The sequence below is a fragment of the Dreissena polymorpha genome, chromosome 11 (genome assembly GCF_020536995.1).
Source record: "Dreissena polymorpha isolate Duluth1 chromosome 11, UMN_Dpol_1.0, whole genome shotgun sequence".
NCBI classification, from domain to species: Eukaryota; Metazoa; Mollusca; class Bivalvia; order Myida; family Dreissenidae; genus Dreissena; species Dreissena polymorpha.
The window spans coordinates 17067175-17090913 of record NC_068365.1 but is presented as its reverse complement, the minus strand read 5'-3'; the positions used below and the strand labels follow the sequence as shown (position 1 = coordinate 17090913).

General features: G+C 35.6%; 1 protein-coding gene across 4 annotated transcripts in view; it reads left to right on the top strand.

Annotated features, from left to right (window-relative positions):
- Positions 1-8197, top strand: part of LOC127851040 (bifunctional methylenetetrahydrofolate dehydrogenase/cyclohydrolase, mitochondrial-like) — a 40192-nt gene extending 31995 nt beyond the window's left edge. For all 4 annotated transcript variants that reach the window (XM_052384500.1, XM_052384497.1, XM_052384498.1 and 1 more), the window contains exons 5-9: positions 645-777; positions 3654-3761; positions 5682-5900; positions 6330-6514; positions 7334-8197. In XM_052384500.1, coding sequence (XP_052240460.1) covers positions 645-777; positions 3654-3761; positions 5682-5900; positions 6330-6475 — 606 coding nt within the window. In that variant the 3' untranslated portion in view covers positions 6476-6514; positions 7334-8197. The remainder of the gene's footprint in view (positions 1-644; positions 778-3653; positions 3762-5681; positions 5901-6329; positions 6515-7333) is intronic.
- The last annotated feature ends 15542 nt before the right edge of the window (positions 8198-23739 follow it).

The window sequence follows — 23739 nt, the reverse complement described above, 5'->3', positions numbered from 1 at the left end:
TGTTTTTTTATACTGTATATTAGCAATCCTTGTGCTGTCATAAAATAATACAATTTAATACAACAGAACTTTCCAAATTATACAATCGTTTCCCTTTTGTTACGCTTTATAATTTTCAGGTTTTAAAATCGTCAAAAGATGCATATAATGAATATTTTAGAGCATGTTAAATGTTAAGTATTACTGTTTCTTTGCAAAAACATAACTACAAAGAAAATGTGCAATTCTGAAACAATTGTTGTTTTCATTTTGTCAATTTATCCAAATGTGAAAAGGTCCCTTTAAGGGCCATGACGTCTGTCTTGGTCTCATCACTGTTAGTTTTTGAAAATTTTGAAAATAAATTTAAAGAAAATGGCTATTAAAAAACAACAACTCAAAAAAACATAAAATGAGCCCAGTTAAAAGTGAATCCAGGTATCTTTACTCTGGTGGTCCCTCTTAAGGGAGTGTGAATTGCAAAAGCAGTGTTTCATTTATGCTGTAAATGTATTATAGAAGCATCACAAGGTACAAACAATAGCAATTAGTAGGGAAAATCTTTTGAGTTACTCAACGTTGTTGTTTGGCTGTTGTTGTTTGGCTATGTTCTTATGGATTTGCCAATAAATTGACTTGAACTTGACTTTATTTATATTTTTCAGGTAATGAACTCTATTGCCCCACACAAAGATGTAGATGGTTTCCACACGCTGAACGTGGGTATGTTCTGTGTGGACCAGAAGGCATTTGTCCCGGCCACTCCTGCTGGGGTCATGGAAATCTTACGGCGGTCTGGTATGTATATAAGAACTCAAGTTTTAAATCAACTCTAATGTTAAGAAATTAGGTGTTGTATGTTAAATTTCCAAATAATTTTGAGTTTCATAATTATTGATTTTGAAAAATGTTTTAAGAGTTTTAGCTCGCCTTATGCCCAGGTAAAAACTTTGTATCATCCTATGTCCGGCATACATTATCTTCCAGTGTGTGATGGGAGGGGTGCAACTTTAAGCTTGTTACCACCCTGGAGGCCAAATTCTTTATCCTTACTTGATGAAACATGGTCAAAATGTTTATATAGACAATATCTAGGCTGAGTTTGAATCTAGGTCAAATGAGTCTATAAACTAGGTCACCAGGTCAAATGAAATCTTAACAAACTGTATTACAGCTCTAGAGGCCAAATTATTAACTCAGACTGGATGAAACTTGGTTAGAATGTTCATCTTGACATTTTTTAGGTGGACTTCAAATCTGGGTCACAGAAGTAAAAAAATAACTTACACTGTCAAATCTTAGGAAAAAAATGTTACTGCTCTTGAGGCCCTATTTATTACAAAATCTTGGTCAGAATGTTTATCTTAAGAATATCAAGGTCATGATCGGATCTGGGTCACTTGTGTGAGAAACTTGGTCACCATATCAAATCTTTAAAAAAAAATCATACCAATTAATGGGAAACATATGACTCAAACTTGGTCAGGACGTCAATCTTGACAATATCTTGGCCAAGTTTGAATCTGGGTCACTGAAGTCTAGAAACTAGGTCACCGTATCAAATCTTTTTTTAAATCATACCTCTCTAGGGCCAAATTTATGACTCAGTCTTGATGAAACTTGGTCACGATGTAAATCTTGACAATATCTTGGCCAAGTTTGAATCTGGGTCACTGAAGTCTAGAAACTAGGTCACCATATTAAATCTTTTTTATGCCCCCGGTAGGAGGGTATATAGCACTTGAATTGTCGGTCTTTTTGTCTGTCTGTCTGTCTGTGTGTCCGTCCGAAAACTTTAATATTGGCAATAACTTTTGCAATATTGAATATAGCAACTTGATATTTGGCATGCATGTGCATCTCATGGCGCTGCACATTTCAAATGGTGAATGGTCAAGGTCAAAAGTAAAAAAACAAACCCAGGGGAAGTAATAAGCTTTAAAAGGGAGATAATTTCTAAACCTGCCAAATGATATATTGACATTTATTTTAAAGCGGTGCAATAGGTGGCATAGTTAGTCATGATAAAACTTGGTCAGAAAGTTTATCTTAACAATATTAAGGCCATGTTTAAATTTGGTCAAGTCGGGTCAAAAACTAGTTCACAAGGTCAAGTCTTCAACAATTGGTGTGCTTGAACTCAGGTTGGCGCTTAAGAGCCATCTTGACTCTCTTGTATAATAATTAATTCTTGTCTTAACTATGTCTTCGTCAAAGATATTGCATTTCACTATTTTTAGCTCATCTATTTTTTGAAAAAAAATTATGAGCTATTGTCATCACCTTGGCGTCGGCATCGGCGTCCGGTTAAGTTTTGCGTTTAGGTCCACTTTTCTCAGAAAGTATCAATGCTATTGCATTCAAACTTGGTACACTTACTTACTATCATGAGGGGACTGGGCAGGCAAAGTTAGATAACTCTGGCGTGCATTTTGACTGAATTATGTGCCCTTTTTATACTTAGAAAACTGAAAATTTTGGTTAAGTTTTGCGTTTAGGTCCACTTTTTTCAGAAAGTATCAATGCTATTGCATTCAAACTTGGTACACTTACTTACTATCATGAGGGGACTGGGCAGGCAAAGTTAGATAACTCTGGCGTGCATTTTGACAGAATTATGTGCCCTTTTTATACTTAGAAAATTGAAAATTTTGGTTAAGTTTTGTGTTTAGGTTCATTTGATTCCTTAAGTATCAAAGCTATTGCTTTCATACTTGCAACACTTACTAACTATCGTAAGGGGACTGTGCAGGCAAAGTTATGTAACTCTGACTGGCATTTGGACGGAATTATGGGCCCTTTATACTTAGAAAATTGAAAGTTTGGTTAAGCTTTGTGTTTTGGTCCACTTTACCCCTGAAGTATCATATATATATTGCTTTCATACTTGGAACACTCGCAAACTATCATAAGGGTACAGTAAAAGGACAAGTTGCATAACTCTGGATGTCATTTTTACGGAATTATGGCCCTTTTTTGACTTAGTAACTTTGAATATATGGTTAAATTTTGTGTTTCGATCCACTTTACTTCTTAAGTATCAAGGCTATTGCTTTCAAACTTCAAATACTTTCATGCTATCATGAGGTTACTGTACCTGGCAAGTTGAATTTTACCTTGACCTTTGAATGACCTTGACTCTCAAGGTCAAATTATTAAATTTCGCTAAAATTGCCATAACTTCTTTATTTATGATTAGATTTGATTGATACTTTGACAAAACTACTCTTACCTGACATACCACAAAAGACTCCACCCAAACCATCGCCCGTGCCCCCCCCCCCCCCAACCCCCCCCCCCCCCCCCCCTATTTTTTTTTTTTTTTTTTTTTTTTATAAGATCATCTCACAAATGACCACCACACCCTCACACTATACCCCCCCCCACCCCCTCCCCAATTATTTTTTTTAAACGGTTAAAAAACAAAACTATTTATTTTGATTATTTTATGTTTGAAATACCGTCCAACCATCGCAACCAAGAATCCCCCCCCCCACCCTCCTCCCCCCACCCGACTCCCCCCCCCCCCCCTTTTTTTTTTTAAGATCATCTCACAAATTACCACCACACCCTCACACTATACCCCCCCCACCTCACCCCCCCCCCCCCCCCCCCCCGGTCTGCACCCGCAAGGCGGTGCTCTTGTTATTTCTGTACTTTGCTTTACATTGCAGGAATTGAGACATTTGGGAAGAATGCAGTGGTCTGTGGCAGATCTAAAAATGTGGGCATGCCCATAGCGATCTTGCTGCATGCTGATGGTATACATGAAACAAGAGCAGGTTGGTTTGATAAGTATTTTACTCTTTTCCATGCAGAAGCAAAGTGAAAATGGCTTTATGCAACCAGCATAAAACCAGAACAGCCTGCAAATAACTCGCAGTTGGTTCACGTTTTATGCTGTTTGCTGCTCAACAGTATCTTAGGGTCAAATATGAAGCCTTGAATCTATTTAACAAAACCTTTAATTAATGAGTTGTGTTCTGAGAAAACTGGGATTTATGAATGTGCGTAAATTGTCATCCCAGATTAGCATGTGTAGTGCGCACAGGCTAATCAGGAACGTATCATATATTGCAATCACTGCAGTTAACCAGTTAAGAAATTGTTCTTACGTGCAACATTTTAACAAAAGACACAAATCTGAGCCAAACAGGATGCAGGCAGTCGTCACCATTTTATAAAGGTTCATTTTACCCTTTACCACTTAGAGAGGTATTGTGATGCACTTGTTGTCCCTCAGAAAGTTAAATTTAATTAAAGACATTTCTTACAAGATTCAAATTTCAAAGCCTTTATTTCCAACCCCTTAGATACTGATGAGCAGCAAATAGCATAAAACCTGTAACACCTGAGTGGGAAAAGGTTATTACTTAAAGATGCTTAAATTTCAAAATGGCGCAGTATAAGAAATGTTCTGACAAAATAGTGAACTTGCTAACCGAAAACCCAAAGGAAAATGACAGACAAACCTTTCATTTACTCTAAAGAAAAATGATAATATCCAGCATTATACAAAAAACGGGTTTTGATTTTATGTCAGTAAACTAGTGTTCCAATATTGTTCCAGTACTATTGTATTATGTCTGGTTTAGGCAAACAAAGACATATTTAGCTTACATGAGCGCAATGTGCTCATGGTGTGCTTTTGTGTTTGCCTATTGTCTGTCATGTGGTGTCAACATTTGCCTTGTTAACACTCTAGATGCCACATTTATTGTCCGATCTTCATGAAACTTTGTCAGAAGATTTGTCTCAATGATATCTTGAAGGTGTTCGAAAATGTTCCAGTTGATTGAAAAACATGGCCACCAGGGGGCTGGGCATTTTTAGCTCGACTATAATATATGTAATAGATAAGTGGAGCTATCCTACTCACCCTGGCGTCGGCGTTAACGTTAGCATGCAAATGTTAAAGTTTTCGTACTACCCCGAATATTTTCATTGTCCCTTGACATATTGCTTTCATATTTTGCATACTTGTTTACCATCATGACCCCAACCTACAAACAAGAGCAGACAAGTCTATCAAGCATTTTGACATAATTATGACCCCTTTTATACTTAGAATATGCATATTATTGATCAATCTATGTTAAAGTTTGCGTACTACCCCAAATATTTCCTGTGTCCCTTGACATTTTGCTTTCATATTTTGCATACTTGTTTACCATCATGACCCCAACCTATAAACAAGAGCAGACAACTGTATCAAGCATTTTGACAAAATTATTGCCCCTTTTATAATTAGAATATGCATATTATTGATAAATCAATGTTAAAGTTTTACAAAACAACACTTACCTGACATACCACAATGCACTCCACTCAAACCATCCACCACGCCCCCCCCCCCCAAAAAAAAATTTTTTCTCTTATTTTTGAAAGATCATCTATTAAATGATCACACACCCACATTAAACCTTATTCCTTATATGGCTATAGTAAAACCTTGTTAACACTTAAGAGACCAAATTTAATGTGTGTGTAGCTAACCAAAGGGTGACCATGGTGTAATTGGTATGGTGTCCGCCTAGCAACTGAGAGGCAACGGGTGTGATCCCCACAGTGGGAGTGATCTTTAGATCTCCTGTAGACAAAAAGCACCGGCTCTACCCAGGAAACGGCCCGAGAGTGTTTCAATAAGCATAAGGTTTTGTATGCAATAGAGTGAAAATTGATAGGTTTTAAATAAACTCAAGGTGATGCCACTACGACAATCTGCCATCGAAACACCCCACCAGAACAGCTGGCCTTGTTTACAAGGACAGCGGACATTGTTGTTGTGGCCACTGGAATTCCCGGACTTATCAAGGCCGACATGATCAAACCGGGTGCGGTGGTGATTGATGTGGGCATTTCTCGAGTGATGGACGAGAAAACTGGGAAGACCAAACTGGTCGGAGATGTGGATTTCGAAAGTATGACTTCTATAATTTTATGTGCTTTCTGGGAAAAATGGGCTTAATGCATGTGAGTAAAGTGTCGTTCCAGATTAACCAGTGCAGTCTGCACAGGCTGATCAGAGACGACACTGAAGGCATAAACTGGATTGTTATTTAAAGATACTCCATTTAAACTTACAAATTCCATAAAAGTAGAAAGTGTTGTCCCTGATTAGCCTCTATGTAATGCACAGGCTTATCTCATCATGACTTACATTGTCAACCTTCCTTTTGAAAAAAAAAAATGCAGCAAAACACACTTCTTTTAAATAGTAAAGTAAAAACAAATGCACTCAATGGCAAAAGGGTTGATGAAGTCAAGATTATAAACAGGTATTAACTGTTTAGAAATCACACATGCTTAATATATAGGGTGTTACTCAAAAGATGTCCCCAATTTTGCAGATGTGAAGGAAGTGGCAGGTTACATTACACCTGTACCAGGTGGTGTGGGGCCAATGACGGTAGCCATGTTGATGAAAAACACACTGACCGCATACAAACGAGAAATCAACTTTGACCATTACAAACGCTCCCTTGGGCTAGCATGATATCAGTCTGAGGGTAGAAGAGTTCTGGCAGGCTAGCAGGTGAGCCAAAAGCTATTAACCCTTTAACACAAAGTTACATTTTTAACCCTTACCACTTAAATACGTACTTACCCCTTACCACTTAGATACATATTTACCCCTTACCACTTAAAAATATATTTTGACGTGAATGTAGTCCCTTAGAAAGTTACATTTAATTAAAGACTTTTCTTACTAGATTCAAGTTTTAAAGGCTTCATTGCCAATCCTTTGATATTTCTTTTGAATTTACGAATGAATTGACACGTGTCTGAAGCCGCATATATGCGCTTCACTCATGAGAGTACAAACTATCAATGTACCAAAGTCTTTGAGCAGCAAACAGCATAAAACCTGACCAGACTGGGAGTTACTCGCAGTCTGTTCTGGATTTATGCTGTTTGCACATAGCCATTTTCACTTTGCCTCTGAGTGGGAAAGGGTTAATTTGAAATTGTTTTGTTTTTATCGGTTTATTCAAGTTTAATATTATTTTTCTTGGTCAAAAATAAATTTCTGTTGAAAAATTAGGGTGGAGGGCATTTTAGTGAAATGCTAAACAGTTTCTAGATAAGCATTAGAATTGCTTTGCTTTACTCTTAATTATTTCTTAACTTGATTACCATCAAACATATACATGTAGAACATACTTTAGGTTTATAGAAATATTTAATGCTTTTTAATCTATATATGTATATATACACATATTGTCTCCCTTAATGCACTGTACTTTCAAATACAGTGTTTTGGTGTATGCGATTTATGTATTATACAAGTTTATGTTAAAATACATATTTGTAAATGTATATTTTAAAAAAAATCTTTGTCTTGTATTTTCAGGGCCTGAAATCAGGAAAGAACAGACCAATTATATCAGATTTATACTCATTAGGGTTGCGGATACCAAGCTTTTTATGTGCTCGCTTGTTTTAATGTGTTATTTTACTTGTCTTTTGTCCTAAGTGTTTCTGTTTGCAGTATTATTTGAAGAAATTAACACATAAGCAAAAGTGTGATTTATTTTAATAATTATTGTTTTTAGTTAGCTGCATCTAGTCTAATAATGTCTGTGTCTTCGTGTTAAGTTGATTGATTGATTGATTTTTATTCAGGTTTAAAACACATAATATACAAGTTATAAATCGAATTTACATAACGATTGTTTCTAACAGTATAACAATTATTACTAAAAGTATTTGTGAGATTGCTGCTGAACAAAACCTAATGTCTAAAAACTGCCGTAAAAATAATATGAATTAAGATATGACAATAAAATGGAACACAAAAGTGCGGCAAAATAAAAGGTCCTTATAAAGCGTATCAACTCTAGACTAGTTTTGAAGGGAACAGATCAGCAACTACCTCACACTTAAAATATTGTTAAATGTTACTCTATGGTATTTAGTATATTGCTATCACAGTTGTTTAATATATTACTTAAATATCACAGTTACACATGTATGTCACATTTATTTACTATCACATACTTTAGTATATACTGGTAATAAGATATATTATAGAAACAAGTTCACAAATTTGGTAAACTAAGTATGTAAAATGTAATAACTTGTATAATATAGTGTAAAAACCTAGGATTGCCCATGAAAGCCTGAAAGCTTATTTCCAATGGGGTCCTGTTTTAGGTTATACTTACTATGATATGATCCTATATGAAAGTTACACAATATGAACAATAAGTCCCTGATAATTTGAGTATACATGTAAGTTGTTACAATCATGCTACTATAATATATTTGCCATGATGACTACATTACAAATATTCTAATTGTTACAATTAAGATGTTTTAGCTAGGCACAATAGATGGTTCTTAACAGCTAATTTGAACTTATTTTTATTATCGATTTTCTTAATTGTATCTGGCAAAGCATTCCAATCACTAATTGCACTGTATTCATAAAGTTATACAGAAAGTTCTGTTCATTGATCTAACCTTTAGATGGAACCAGTGAAGGGCTTGTGTGTCTAACAAGGAAGTTGAATTTGACTTCATTTATACTTTAATATTGTGTGTGTATACACAGGGGGTTTTTGTTGTGTATTATTATGTAGGCCCACTTTCCAATGCCCTGTTCTCTATATAATGCATAATAGAGCATTTATTGCTTAAAGGCGTGGTTTGTTGTCACCGGTCATTAGTCGTCCATTTAAAATGATTTATGTTAGAAATCTTTCTTAGCAGCTTCGAAAAAATACAAAATTTTAAAGTAGAATATTCATTTCTGCTTGCAAGATACATTAAATAGAATGAAACATAACTAGTGTTGTTTTTGTAAATTAACTAAAATCATATCGCTTCTGATCACCATGTGTATGGTAGAATTAACTTTCTTTCTGTATTCAGATATATTCAATGCAAGTTCAATGCAAGTATTGTTCTAAGAAATACTGTTTTTTATCACTCACTGACTGTGTTAAGTATGCTTTGTTTTTTTTAGATTTATGGGAAAAAAACTTAAAGAATTAAAATGAAAGAAATTGTGTTCAAACAATTTATTTTTTTAATTGGATTTTTTATCACAATCAGAACTAATAAATTCTGACCCATCAGATCTAGTTTTATCCTTAAATGTTTTCAATATTTTGAAAAGTTTTATTTTCCTTGGTCTTCGTGACTTCATTATAGATATCTCATGATGTTGTTTTATGTTTGACTATTAAGATGTGCCATAGTGATGAACAAAAATATTAATTCATTTATACTGAAGTAAATATGTTTGTATGTATGATCTGTCATTAAATAATTGTTAAATTGAATAGATGGATGGATGTATGATATTTGATTGAATAATTTCTAAACTAAGTATATGGATTGTTTGTATGGTCTTTCATTGAATGATTGATAAATTAAACCGATCAAGGATACACTTCTTGAGATTACAAACAAAATCATTTCAATAATGAAGAAAACTTAAGTATGTATTTCATTCTAAGTTCAACAGATACAATGTGTAATTATTTTCCATAGTTAATTAGTGCTTTTTTTTAAATATTGGGAATACTCAAGGAATTTACCTGTGTTTGTGTTTACATCTATGTAGACAAATACAATCCTTTAGTGCTTTGTTAAGCCATTGCTTTATTTGACTTATTTTTAAAAACAAAACATATCTGAATTTACATTATTTTGTTTATTGCATGTATGCCACTTGTCTCTTATAAGCCTGTTTTGTGAACACTCTAATTTAACTGATATAATAGGCTAGAAATATGTCTGATATATAGAAATATGTATTATAAACTGTTTTTGATTACATTGATTATTTTTATTACATTGATTTATGTAACGGTAACTAAATGTACAGTGTTTTAAATAATTTTTTACTACAAATGAAAGTTACTTACCAGTAAGTTATGTGATTCAATCATGTTTATATTAGCGGTAGTAAAATATTCTACTGTCTCAGTTGAAAGTTTTATATTTGGGCCGTGCTCTGTGAAAAAAGGGTTTAATGCATGTGCATATCGGCTTTTGCATTAAACCCCCTTTTCACAGAGCACAGCACATTTTTATGTTACGCCTTATGCTGCCCCCCCCCCAACAAAAAAAAATATTCTGACATTTCTCATGCATACCTTTAGTTCAATTTCGTTAAAACTTAATGACATCAGATGTGTCTTCCAAGTTCCTTATTGTGAGTGTCTTTTTATGTTTGTTGCTTTTAATGTTAAGAATGCATGATGCTGTACAGTACATTTCTCACAACACTATAGTTTTTGATTGTATAACATTTTGTCACGGTTAACAGCATGTGCGTTTTTTAACAATACCTTTTTGAGTTGTTGTTTTGCTGTGTGTTGGCAACTTGGAAGTGGTGGGGTGGGAATATATAATTGCTGTGATACAATGTAAAACAGAGTATATTTATGTTTTTGTTAAGATGTATAATTATTGATTTTTATTCAAATATGATGCATAATTGCATTTGGAAAAACACAAAAAATGTTTATGTATTTTATTATCTGACATTACCCTGTATGTAATTGTGATAACCAAGACATTAGGCTAGTAGATAGTTAAATTGTCTATAAAGAATTGAGTTGAAGAAATATTGGTTCATTTTAAGCGGTAAACAAAAATCATTACTGCATTTTCCATTCTATTTAGTTTAAATCCTTGTACATCCACGTGACAAAGAAAACGGTGAAGTGATAGATGTTCATCTAATGGACTGATCTCTGAATTGGCTCGAGTTTACTACTCCCTTGGTACAAACAACGCTGGTCCATAATTTCAACAAATGATAGCTTGATTTAAATAATAACAGTTGATACGGTGTGTGATTTTTAAAAAGATTGTAATGGGGTCAGCTTTATTTGTATCATCAGATTAGTGGTTTTTCCAAACAATTGCTTTTCCGGGATACATATATAGTCAATATGCCGCTTGTGATCAATTTAATGGCATTACTTTTTTTTTAAAGTCCTGTCAATAAATTTATATTTAAATATTTGCTCCTGTAATGCACTTCACAAATGAACAGTTGTCCTGGTTATCGTAAGGCAATTGAACATTAAAAATAACAAAAAGGGATACAATTTGGGGTGGTTGGGATGGGAGGGGATGTCATATTGGGTGAAACATAAATGTGTTGATTGTTGCTACAGACCAATGTACGTACTCGCGCATTCTGGTTTTGAGCTACCCTGTCCGGAAGGCATGCAAGGCTTCGTGGTCTGATTTGCAAACTTTATGACTCCTTATTACAGTACCGTATACAGGTATTGATGTCGAGGCATATCTGGAGTGCACTGTCCAGGTATGTTTTAAGGCCCGTTTTTGCACGATGCTGCTCAGTTTGTTGTTATTTATGAGAATGTTTTGAAAAGGGTTGGGTTACTGTTACTTATTGTTAAGAATGTGTGACGAAAGCAGATCATTAATAAGAATTTGGATACCAGAATTTGTACAATGTTTTGTATTTGTTTGTGTTGTTTCTATTTGTTTCAGGGGTTTTGATGCTTTTTTGTAAAAAATAAAACTTGAATAAAAAATAAAGCACATTTATGCGTTAAGAAAGAACAGAAAACAAACCTGAATAATACAGAAAAGAAAGAATAACAGAATGTTGCGGAGTAAATAATTTTAAAACTGCACATTTATTTTAGCCAAAAGAAAAAATGTGTTATTCATTCATTTTCGGATAATCTTTTTAATAAAACTCTTTGTGCAAAGTTAATTGTTCTTTTAATCTAGCATGTACACTCTGTCTTATTACTCCGTGATTGAGCGCTGTACAAACTGGGCAATGATCAATGTACATGTAGTTAAACAAATAATGTCAAAGTTGTTAAATAAATAGTAAGTAAAATTCAATTACAGCAGTTCAAAATTTGGCTAAAGTTGAAGTTTATGTAAGGGTGGCAGAAAATATGCATGGGTGTAGTATTGGACATAAATATCTTACAATTTTACTTCAGACATAAATCGTTGAATCATTTGTGAAGTCTGTAATTATTCATGTTCTCATCACATTAATGGGCTTTTAAAGCATGAAATTTAAACCTTAGTGCCTAGTGGACTCTCCCATCCTTCTAAATTGGATCAATTTATTTCCAAAATTAGGGATGTCTAGTATATATTTATGCCCCCCTTCGAAGAAGAGGGGGTATATTGCTTTGCACATGTCGGTCTGTTGGTCGGTCTGTCGGTCCGTCCACCAGGTGGTTTCCGGATGATAACTCAAAAACGCTTGGGCCTAGGATCATGAAACTTTATAGTTACATTGATCATGACTCGCAGATGACCCCTATTGATTTTTAGGTCACTAGGTCAAAGTCACAGTGACCCGAAAAAGGAAAAAAAATGGTTTCCGGATGATAACTCAAGAATGCTTAGGCCTAGGATCATGAAACTTGATAGGTAGATTGATCATGACTCGCAGATGACCCCTATTGATTTTCAGGTCACTAGGTCAAAGTCACAGTGACCCGAAATAGTAAAATGGTTACGGATGATAACTCAAGAACTCTTATGCCTAGGATCATGAAACTTCGTAGGCAGATTGATAATGGCTGGCAGATGACCCCTATTGATTTTCAGGTCACTAGGTCAAAGGTCAAGGTCAGGGTGACCCGAAATAGTAAAATGCTTTCCGGATGATAACTCAAGAACGCTTATGCCTAGGATCATGAAACTTCATAGGTACATTGATCATGACTCGCAGATGACCCCTATTGATTTTCAGGTCACTAGGTCAAAGGTCAAGGTAACGGTGACCCGAAATAGTAATATGATTTCCGGATGATAACTCAAGAACGCTTATGCCTAGGATCATGAAACTTGATAGGTAGATTGATCATGACTCGCAGTTGACCCCTATTGATTTTCAGGTCACTATATCAAAGGTCAAGGGCCCAAATTCACCAACCGATTCTTAGACTTAAGAATAAAGAATAGACTTGGAACCAAGAAAAATGTGTTCAGTGTTTGAATATATACAGGCCGCCACTGGTGATTATGTCATTAACAAAATGTTCTATATGAAGAATAATATAGATAGAGATGTTTACTGCAAAGTTTGACTCAAAATTGAAGAAATTATTGAATATTCTAATTTAAAGAATTTTCTTTATTCTTAGACTTAAGTCAAAGAATTGTTTGGTGAATACGGACCCAGGTCACGGTGACCTGAAATACAGTAAAATGGTTTCCGGATGATAACTCAAAAACGCTAATGGCTAGGATCATGAAACTTCATAGGTACATTGATCATGACTGGCAGATGACCTCTATTGATTTTCAGGTCACTAGGTCAAAGGTCAAGGTGACAGTGACAAAAAACATATTCACACAATGGCTGTCACTACAACGGAGAGCCCATATGGGGGGCATGCATGTTTTACAAACAGCCCTTGTTTTTCTATATTTAGAATATTTCTTACAGAAATTCTTTAAGCAAACAGCGCAACCGGGAGGTCATGGGTTCGATCTCCACCGTGGGAGCGTTCTTCAGATCACCCCCAGAGACAACAAGTACTGGTTATAGGCCCAGGAAACGGACTCAATAGCGTTAATTAAGCCTTCTAAAGGCTTTCTATGCAATCGAGCTAAAATAAATAGGTTTAAACTAAGACAACACCAAAATTGAAAATCGTTCAGTCCCAACTTTCGTTGAGTCTAGTTAGTTAATTCGGTAAAGTGGTCACACACTATCCGGGCCCTAAGCATTATACAGTCTCGTGCGCGGAAATACCCATTCGCAACAGTTAGGTCGTTTTCATCGCTCCGTAGCATTATGTGGAAACTACATTAACATTCAAAGATATTAATTTCATTAATTTATGTAAACAACAGCAGGGCAATTTAGAAATGCTTGCACAATGAAATTAATTTTATTAATATAGATTAAATTGACAATAGTTAATATGTATATGTTTACTGCTAATTAAATGATGAACTCTCGTTTGGTTTCGCCACAATTATTATCATTAAAATGAAGTTCTTTATGGTATATTGAGATTTTGATTTCCAGCATCAAAGCGAAACGCAAAAATATAAATGGGCACGGATGCATGAATATTTGCTGGTAGAAGTTCCGGAGAAGCGCCCCCCCCCCCCCGGAGAACTGCCCCCCGGAGAACTGCCCCCTTATTTTAAAGGTGGCGGAGAGGTGCCCCCCCCATCAAATCGGTAGGGGCGGGGAACTGCCCCCTGTCAGAATTTAGTAGGCGGATATCTGCCCCCCATCAAATCTGTAGGGGCGGAGAACTGCCCCCCCCCCCCCCCCCGGTGTCATATTAGTTATTAGTTACGTGGTGAAAACAATACTTACGGGTAATTTTACGTTATCTCCGTACACATTTTATCCGGTAACAATTTAATTTCAGTACAAGTATATTACCATTTATCGAACTGAATAACACAAATTGTCTAGAGGCATGTGATAATACTGTTTAAGGCCCTTGGTACGCATCTGCACTACTCACTATACATGAATGCCATGTAAAAGTCGTGTTTTAATAAGAGCGCGAAACATAGTCGAGATCCACACAGGAAACGCGTGCGTGTTAATACTGGCCATGTGTCGCAACTAAATATAGACGTGCAACTCAGTACTTATGGAGGAAAAGTTACATCGGAATTAATTTACATTATAAAGATAGTATTGACCCATTGAAAAAAAACGTAACTTAACGTATAAAAAAGCAAATTAATAGGCAAAGCAAAGGCAATAATTTAGCTGACTTGAAGAAAAAAGTGAAGTGAAGTCGAATTTATAATTAATGTATTTATGTTGATTAGTTAATTCATGTGACATACAAAATAACATACATAAATACACACATTACATGCATACATACATTCACAGTTACAATCATACATACATACATTCAGACATACATTAAAAAATATGTACATGCTTACATAAACGTTCAAAACATACATTCATACATACATACATTCATACATACAATCTGCAACAGTTTGCATTTTGAGCAGATCATGTCGACATGCCAAACAAACAAAATCGGTAACAGTTGCTTTAATTAGCAGCTAATTAGGCAGGCAGAGAACTTGTTACCGTTAACGATAAGCACCGCGATCTTTTAATCTTTTAATTGGTAGACCGGACCGACCTTAATTGTTAAGAACTTGTTAGCTTTGAATAAAGCCGCATACGGGTTTATTATAATGAACCGTCCAAATCCGTAATTGGCGAAAAAAAACAAATAAATTATTGTTTTCAGCTTGCATATGGATGGATTAAATTGCATGCTAATTGTTTGTTTTAATTACGGGGAAAATATTAACATAATTCAGCCGCGAAAACTTTTTATTAGCAAAAAGTGATTTGTTTTTCTTTGTTCACATAGACGAAAATCACGTGATTATCAAGATGGCGACGTCCATGCCGAGGCAGGTATTTTTTTGCCGTTTTATAACTTTTATTACTTGAACGACTTTATATTACTTTTAAAATTTCACTCAATTTCCAGACATAATAGCAAGAAAGTTACTGGCGTTATTGTCATTATAATACTCGCTTTATATATAGCCGCGAAATTTCTTTAATTCGGGGGCACTTCTCCGGGTCATCAATTCTGACAGGGGGCAGTTCTCCGCCCCTTATTAATCAGCAGGGTGGCAGTTCTCCGCCCTATAAAAAAACAGTGAGGGGGCAGTTCTCCGCCCAGTGAAAAATCTTTGGGGGGGGGGGCAGTTCTCCGGGGGGGGGGGGGGGCACTTCTCCTAGAGCCATATTTGCTTCGAACTTAAAATTTGCGGAAACTGTTTTATGGCATTATATGACTATTGGTTTACAAGGGTGGCATTTACAGCACGCTTATAATTATAGCAGTAAACGCAAGGTTGTAAACGTGTCGAACGTCCTTATTTAGGCACGATAACATTGTTGAAGAACAAGAAATAAATTATAATTGAGATATGTATATGGTCCTTAACATATCATATATTGGTTCCGATACCTTTGGTTTGAAGCTCTTTCACGCCCTTTTACTTACACCATAGTGAATCAGCTCTTAGACAATTTCTTTATTGGCCAATTACACGCCTTTGTTGTTTTTCTGTCAATAAACTGAAACTGACCTGTTATTTGGAAGGTACGAATCGAAACGATAGCTATCTATTTTATTCACCTTGACGTTATACATCACCATATATTTATTTATTTTGATAATTTTTTTATTTTCCTATGTGAAACAATGTGATATTAAAGAGTTATTTCATCACATACCATAAATAATCCTCATATCACATCACAAAGATACAAACAGTGTTTCATCTTTAAAATACTAGATACAATCTATAAACAATGTCTCGGGGTTGTTTCTTTATGTGGCATGTATTTATTTCCCTTCGCGAAGGTTTACCTTTTGATCAAAATCTTTTCTTCTTAGAGCTAGGCTTGTTTAATTAATTGCCGTAGCAAAAACATCTTCTTGGTATTTATTGCGCGAAATTGATGCAAACGTTTATTGTTTTAAATGACGTGTTCACACGTGAATTCACAGAATTATCAATTTTCCAACTCATATATTCGCACTTTAAACGAACGTACGTTCTATTCAAAGTAAAATATCTGTTACGTCATAAGTTATGATTATTTGAAATTAATAAAGCATTACAGATGCAAAACGAACGAATACTAACAGCAGTTGGATCGATTACATAAAGTTCAATATGCTGACATAATATAACAATTTGTTTAAGAAACTGACCCATCCTCAAATATCGGTGCAAATGGGGGGGGGGTATTTATTTGTATAAGTTGTTCATTGAAAGTATTACGATCATGCACAAACTGCGTTTCTTTCCTATATCCCTATCAACGTTATCCCTATCAACGTTATCCCTATCAACGTTATCCCTATCAACGTTACATTTTAAATATCAGATAACCGTCGTCGCGTTCGTAGTAGTATTTATTATTGGGGCTCGATTGGTCATTGTCGGCTCGGGTACTACTTAAATGTACCCAGGGTATTCTTAGATATACTTTAATGTACCCCGGGTACGGAAAATGTACTGAAATGTACTCGGGCACTCTTATGCTAAATTGGTCGTTGTCGGCTATCTTTTTTAAAATAGCTATGCTCATATTTATGTCAATATTCTGTAAAATGGCCTCTATTTAGTATCTAAACTTCTGCTCAAAAGACATGTGTATGACATGTTTTTTCTTCCAATAGATTTTGTTCGAATACGTAGCGCATTTTACGACATTGGATTTTGGGCGGTAATAAAACTCGGGAACAGTCTAAATTGGCCGGGTACTTGTTAGTATATTTTCCGTACCCGGGGTACATTTAAGTATACTTACGAGTACACGGGGTACATTTAAGTAGTACCCTTGCCGACAATGACCAATCGAGCATTGTTGGTGGTTACTTTAATACCGAAAAGTGATAAAACGAAGAATCTATAGCGTGCTGTTGCGTCATTTTACCCAAGGCAACCATTTCCATGTTGTTTTTATAGTGACACAATATCTTATTTTTATTGTTGAGAATTATAGTCGATACAAATACCTACTGATTAATGTCTCCTTTGCTACAGACCAATGTACGCACTTACGCATTCTGGTTTTGAGCTACCCCGTCTGGAAGGCATGCAAGGCTTCCTGGTCTGATTTGCAAACTTTATGACTCCTTATTACAGTATACAGGTATTGCTGTCGAGGCATATCTGGAGTGCACTGTCCAAGTATCTTTTAAGGCTCGTTTTTGCACGATGCTGCTCAGTTTGTTGTCATTTATGAGAATGTTTTGAAGTGGGTTAGGTTACTGTTACTTATTGTTAACTTATTGTTAAGAATGTGTGACGAATGCAGATCATTAATAAGAATTTGGATATCAGAATTTGTACAATGTTTTATAATTATTTGTGTCGTTTCTATTTGTTTCAGGGGCTTTTTTGTAAAAAATAAAACTTGAATTAAAAATAAAGCACATTTTTTGCGCTAAGAAAGAACAGAAAACAAACCTGATTAATACAGAAAATAAAGAATAACAGAATGTTGCAGAGTAAATAATTTTAATACTGCACATTTATTCTAGCCAAAAGAAAAAAATGTGTTATTCATTCATTTTAGGATAATCTTTTTAATAAAACTCTTTGTGCGATGTAAATTGTTCTTGTAATCTAGCATTTGTACTCTGTCTTATGAATCAGTGATTGAGCGCTGTAAAAACTGGGCAATGATTAAGGTACATGTAGTCAAACAAATAATGTCAAAGTTGTTAAATAAATAGTAAGTAAAATTCAGTTACAGCAGATCAAAATTTGGCTAAAGTTGAAGTTTATGTAAGGGTGGCAGAAAATATGCATGGGTGTAGTATTGGACATAAATATCTTACAATTTTACTTCAGACATAAATCGTTGAATCATTTGTGAAGTCTGTAATTATTCATGTTCTCGTCTCATTAATAGGCTTTTAGCTGCGCTGATTATTGAAAAAATCGTTCACTTAGTGATGCAAGCATGAAACTTGGCATACATTACCTTTAGGTACCCCTTTCTTCATAAGGCATGTTAGCCACTTAAAAAAATCAAAATGGCGGCATTTTTTCAAGATGGCCGCCAATACTCTGTTTTTAGCAAGAAGTACTCGTACGGTCAATATATGAAATAATACTTTCATCCACCAAAAAGTTGCTACAAATGGTATTTTAACTTATCCTGGTAGGGTAGAAGGTCTCTTTTAACACATATCAAAAGTTTACCACAATCGGACCTCCGGAAAGTTAATTTTTTCAAGATGGCCGCCATGATGGCCGCCAATTACCTATTAATGATCATAACTATGTAACTATACAATCAAATTTGATGAATATGTTGTCTGTACCTAAGTTTCAAGGGGCAAAGAACACATTAATATCATCAGACATTGTTTAAGTTTACAATAGTACACACAAATCTAACATGGCGTCCAAAATGGCCGCCAAGATGGTCATCAAAACCTATAAATGATCACGACTATGTAAAAATCCACTCAAATTTGATTATTTTGGTGGCTTTACATAGGTTTAAAGGGGCAAAAACACATTAAGATCATCATACATTGTTTAAGTTTATTATATTACATACAAATCCAACATGGCGTCCAAAATGGCCACCAAGATGGCCACCAAAACATATTAATGATCATAACTATCTAACTATCCACTCATATTTGATGAATTTGATGTCTATACCTAGGTTTCAAGGGGCAAAGAACACATAAAGATCATCAGACATTGTTTAAGTTTACAATAGTACACACAAATCCAAAATGGCCGCCAAGATGGCCGCCAAACCCTATTAATGATCATAAGTATGTAAATATCCACTCAAATTTAAGTATTTTGGTGGCTATACATAGGTTTCAAGGGGCAAAGAACACAGAAGAGATCATCAGACATAGGTTAAGTTTATTATATTAAACACAAATCCAACATGGCGTCCAAAATGGTCTCCAATATGGCCACCTGAATCTATTAAAGGGATCTTTTCACGGTTTGGTAAATTGACAAAATTGAAAAAAGTTGTTTCAGATTCGCAGATTTTCGTTTTAGTTATGATATTTGTGAGGAAATAGTATTATTGAACATTTACCATAGTCTAATATAGCCAGTTTATGCATCTTTTGACGATTTAGAAACCTAAAAATTATAAAGCGTTGCAACGCGAAACGATTAAATAATTTGGAGAGTTCTGTTGTCGTTTAAATTTACCAAAATACGAAGATTGCTTATATAAGGTATAAAAATACGTCATACATTAACACTTGACAGAATAGCCGAGAGGGCTAATGCGTTTTTACTCCAGGACTCCGGGGGTCACTGGTTCGAGCCCCGGTGCGAGCTACATTTTTTTTTTCATTTTTTAAATTTTATTCTTGATTTATCACTGAAGCTTTTAAGATCCAAAGTTTACATTTATCAAAATAAAGCATTTAATGACTAACTTCAAAATATGCAAAAATCTGTGAAAAGGCCCCTTTAATGATCATACCTTAGTAACTTTCACAATTGATGATTTTGGTGTCTATACTGAAGTTTCGAGGGGCAAATAACACATTACGATTGTCAGACATAGTTTAAGTGTATTATATTACACTGAAATCTCACGTGGCGTCAAACGACACAATACGAAGGACCACAAGTCCATTACTTTTGACGTGATGCTTGTTTTGTGAAACGCCATAGTGTGGACCTGCCGTGATTTTTGGATTTTGACAAGAGGATCGATATTTTTCAGCTTCAGGCAACACTGAATTTGCAGGGAATGATGCGTATCTTGAATCAGAAAATACAGTACTCAGGGCTGCAATTGTCATTCAAATTCTTGCCTATGATTAATATGTACAATGGGGTCAAAGCGTGCATTCTGTCAACATAAGTCTTAGTTTGCAACCTTGCCACAACCTTCACACCATTGTTGTAACGTTTGACCAACCCTTGTATTGGAAGGCTGCCGAAATCGTCACTGATGCGCCACAAAGTTGTTTAAAGTGTTGATTAAAATTTGGGATGTTTCATAAACGTATGAGCTTGCGGAGGGGGGGGGGGGGGCAAAGGATCCCTCATGGCAGAAACCGCTCTCAAAAACATACCTGTGGCCGTCTATAGAGAAAATGCGCAAATTGTGCACATTGTGACACGAAAAATTGTCCAGAGGGCTGGGCTTCACGGGACCATCTTCTTGTTGAAAAAGGCATACACAGCCAGCTTACAGGCGAAATGGCACAGGAAGCATAACAGCATATCGTACTGAGTGTTGGCTGATGCATTAGCAGGCAGTGTCCGATTTGCTATCCATCTTTGCTGCAAATAAGCGACCTAGAGGAAACGCACTCAGACGTTTATCAAAAGTTCGGTATTGGTTTTCACGTTGTTCGTAGGAGCCATCGATGCTATGCTGAGCTAGGACGTGATCTTGTCATTGAGCACACATTGATGATGTGTTTATAGAGCACATGTGGTCTAACTCGCGGCAGTGAAATTGCCGAGGAAATGCAACCCACTTGGACCCTATCTGCATCATCCGAGCACAACAGTGGGATGCGGGATTTCACAGATCTGACCTATACTTCAATTCCACAACACAAAGATTCAACTGAGGCGTGCATAAAAAGGGATTCTTTTGATCTAGAGAAAATGCAGACACAGATTACAACCTGCTCTCCATACACAGCTAACCCTACTCTGAAAAAACATGGTCAATAAGATAGTGGCTGGGTCAGATGTGAATGTTCATGCAGTTGAGGCGTTTGGGAAAACGATCATAAGAGATATCATAGGAAACTCGGTCTTTGCTTATAAATTCACGAGAAAATACAGAGCCAAAGCTCTTGGGAATAGCTTGGCTGTTAAGATCGCTTCTGACCGTGCTTTTTATCCTGCTCTTCTATTCCAGCGTTTTCTGGTGGTGTAAAAATCTGGAGACCCTTCCCTTGCAGTCGTATCGTCTTTTGAACTGAGCTCCCTTCCTGCTGCCTTCTTTGAAACCAACAACAAACTGTGTACAGCAAATAAGCCTAAGATCGCTCAAGCAAGTTGAGAGTATGCTATAGACAAATCATGTGAGGCTGAGATGAACTGTATTCATGAAACAGATGCATGATGGTGGCACTTTGCTGAATCCTTGACCATGGAGAAGGGCGATTTATATAACGCAATAGCCGAGTCTTATGTAGATTCATAGAAAATGCATTACGTACAAGCGACAGTGGGGTTCGATGGCTACGAAGACGGTCATTATAACAAAGACAACACGCGCCGGAGACGATGAAACAAGCGTGAATCATATTGTGAGTTTAGGCAAAGAAACAAAATGCTCATGTACAAAAGGAATACTTTTTGTCTCGTGACAGAAACACGGCCGGCATGATTGCTCTGATCAGCACAACTCTGCCTTAAATGGGATGCTATATTGTTCTGTCTTCAGCGGATGCAGACGTTGTAGTTGTTAAAGAAACAGTATAACGATCCCGTCGTAGCACTACACAGTTGTGGGGCGAGGATACAGATTTGCTCATCTAGATCCTGCATTACTCCGAAAGGGACAATAAAACCATCTACTTCTGCTTTGATGTAAATAAATTGTCAAAGGAACACAAAGTGTATAATATTAATCTTTTGGACGAACTTATGCTTATTCAGGCTGTAATTAATATTCAATGATTTTCAGCAAGGGTAAAAAATGGAGTCTACAGAAGTTAGTAAAACCTGATCCTATTTTGAAGTCATGTGCTTGTTCATTCTCTCTTCCAAATGTCATAAATTGGAGTTTATGATTATTCAACTGCTTAATGATAACCTCAACTCGATTAAAGTGGTCCTTGTCTCTTAAACTATGACGTTTAACATAACAACCATAACTTTTAAGTAACAAGTTATGGACCTGTAGTCCTTCGTATTGTGTTAATGGCCATTTTGGTCGCCGTGTTGGATGTTTGTGTAACATTATTAGCTTACATTTTGTATGATGATATAAATGTGATATTTATGTGTTCTTTTCTCCCTGAAACCTGGGTATAGACACCAAATTAATCAAATTTGAGTGGACAGTTACATAGTCATATTTTATTATCATAAATAGGTTTTGACCGCCGTCTTGGCGGCCATTTTGGATTTGAGTGATATATAATTAACTTATAAAAAATGTCTGATGACGTTAATGTGTTCTTTGCCCACTGAAACCTATCTATAGACACCAAAATGTAGATCTAAAATTGAGTGGAAAGTAACATAGTTATGATCATTTATATGTTTTGGCGGCCATCTTGGCAGCCATTTTTGACACCACGTTGGATTTTTGTGTGACATTATTAACTTACACTTTGTCTGACGAAATAAATATGTTCTTTGCCCCCTGAAACCTGGGTATAGGCACCAAATTCATCAAATTTGAATGGATAGTTACATAGCTATGATCATAAATGGGGTTTTGCGGCCATCTTGAGGCCATTTTTGAAGCCATGTTGGATTTGTGTGCACTATATTAAACTTAAACAATGTCTGAATTTAAATTAAAACTAGTCAAATTGTTGTGTACGAAATCAAAATCAAGTAATATTCTCAGCAGTAAAACCTTTCAGAGAATTTGTTCCTTTTTTTTCATTTTTCAATCCTGACGGCGGCCATCTTGAAAACGGACGCCATTTTGAAATTTTGTAGTGGCTAACGTGCTTTATCAAATCTATAGTGAGTATATGTGCCAAATTTGGTGCTTGAATCACAAACTGAACGATTTCTTGATATATAGACTTAATCTGCTGAGCTATTTTGAAGCATGTCATTAAACCCATTATGCCTAGCGGACTCTCCCATCCTTCTAAATTGGATCAATTTATTTCCAAAATTAGGGATGTCTAGTTATATTTTTTCAATATTTCGAATATTTCATACAGAAAATCCTAAAAGCAAACAGCGCAGATCCTGATGAGACGCCGCATCATGCGGCGTCTCATCTGGGTCTACGCTGTTTGCCAAGGCCTATTTTCTAGACGCTAGGCATAAATGGTTAAGGATCTGAGGAATCATTTCGTGTTGTTATAGGTTACGCATGCGCAATTAATTTCCTTCTATATTACATATAAAATAGTTGATGTTCGATATTAATTTTTACCATGATCAAGCAATGACCCACTATATCATCATACATCATTAGAAAGAAAAATGCATAATCTTTTGAATAAAATGGATGTTATTAAATTCTATACGTTGTAACTGAAAATATTCACCTTAGAATAGGCAAACCGGTTTTGACAGCTGTGCAGG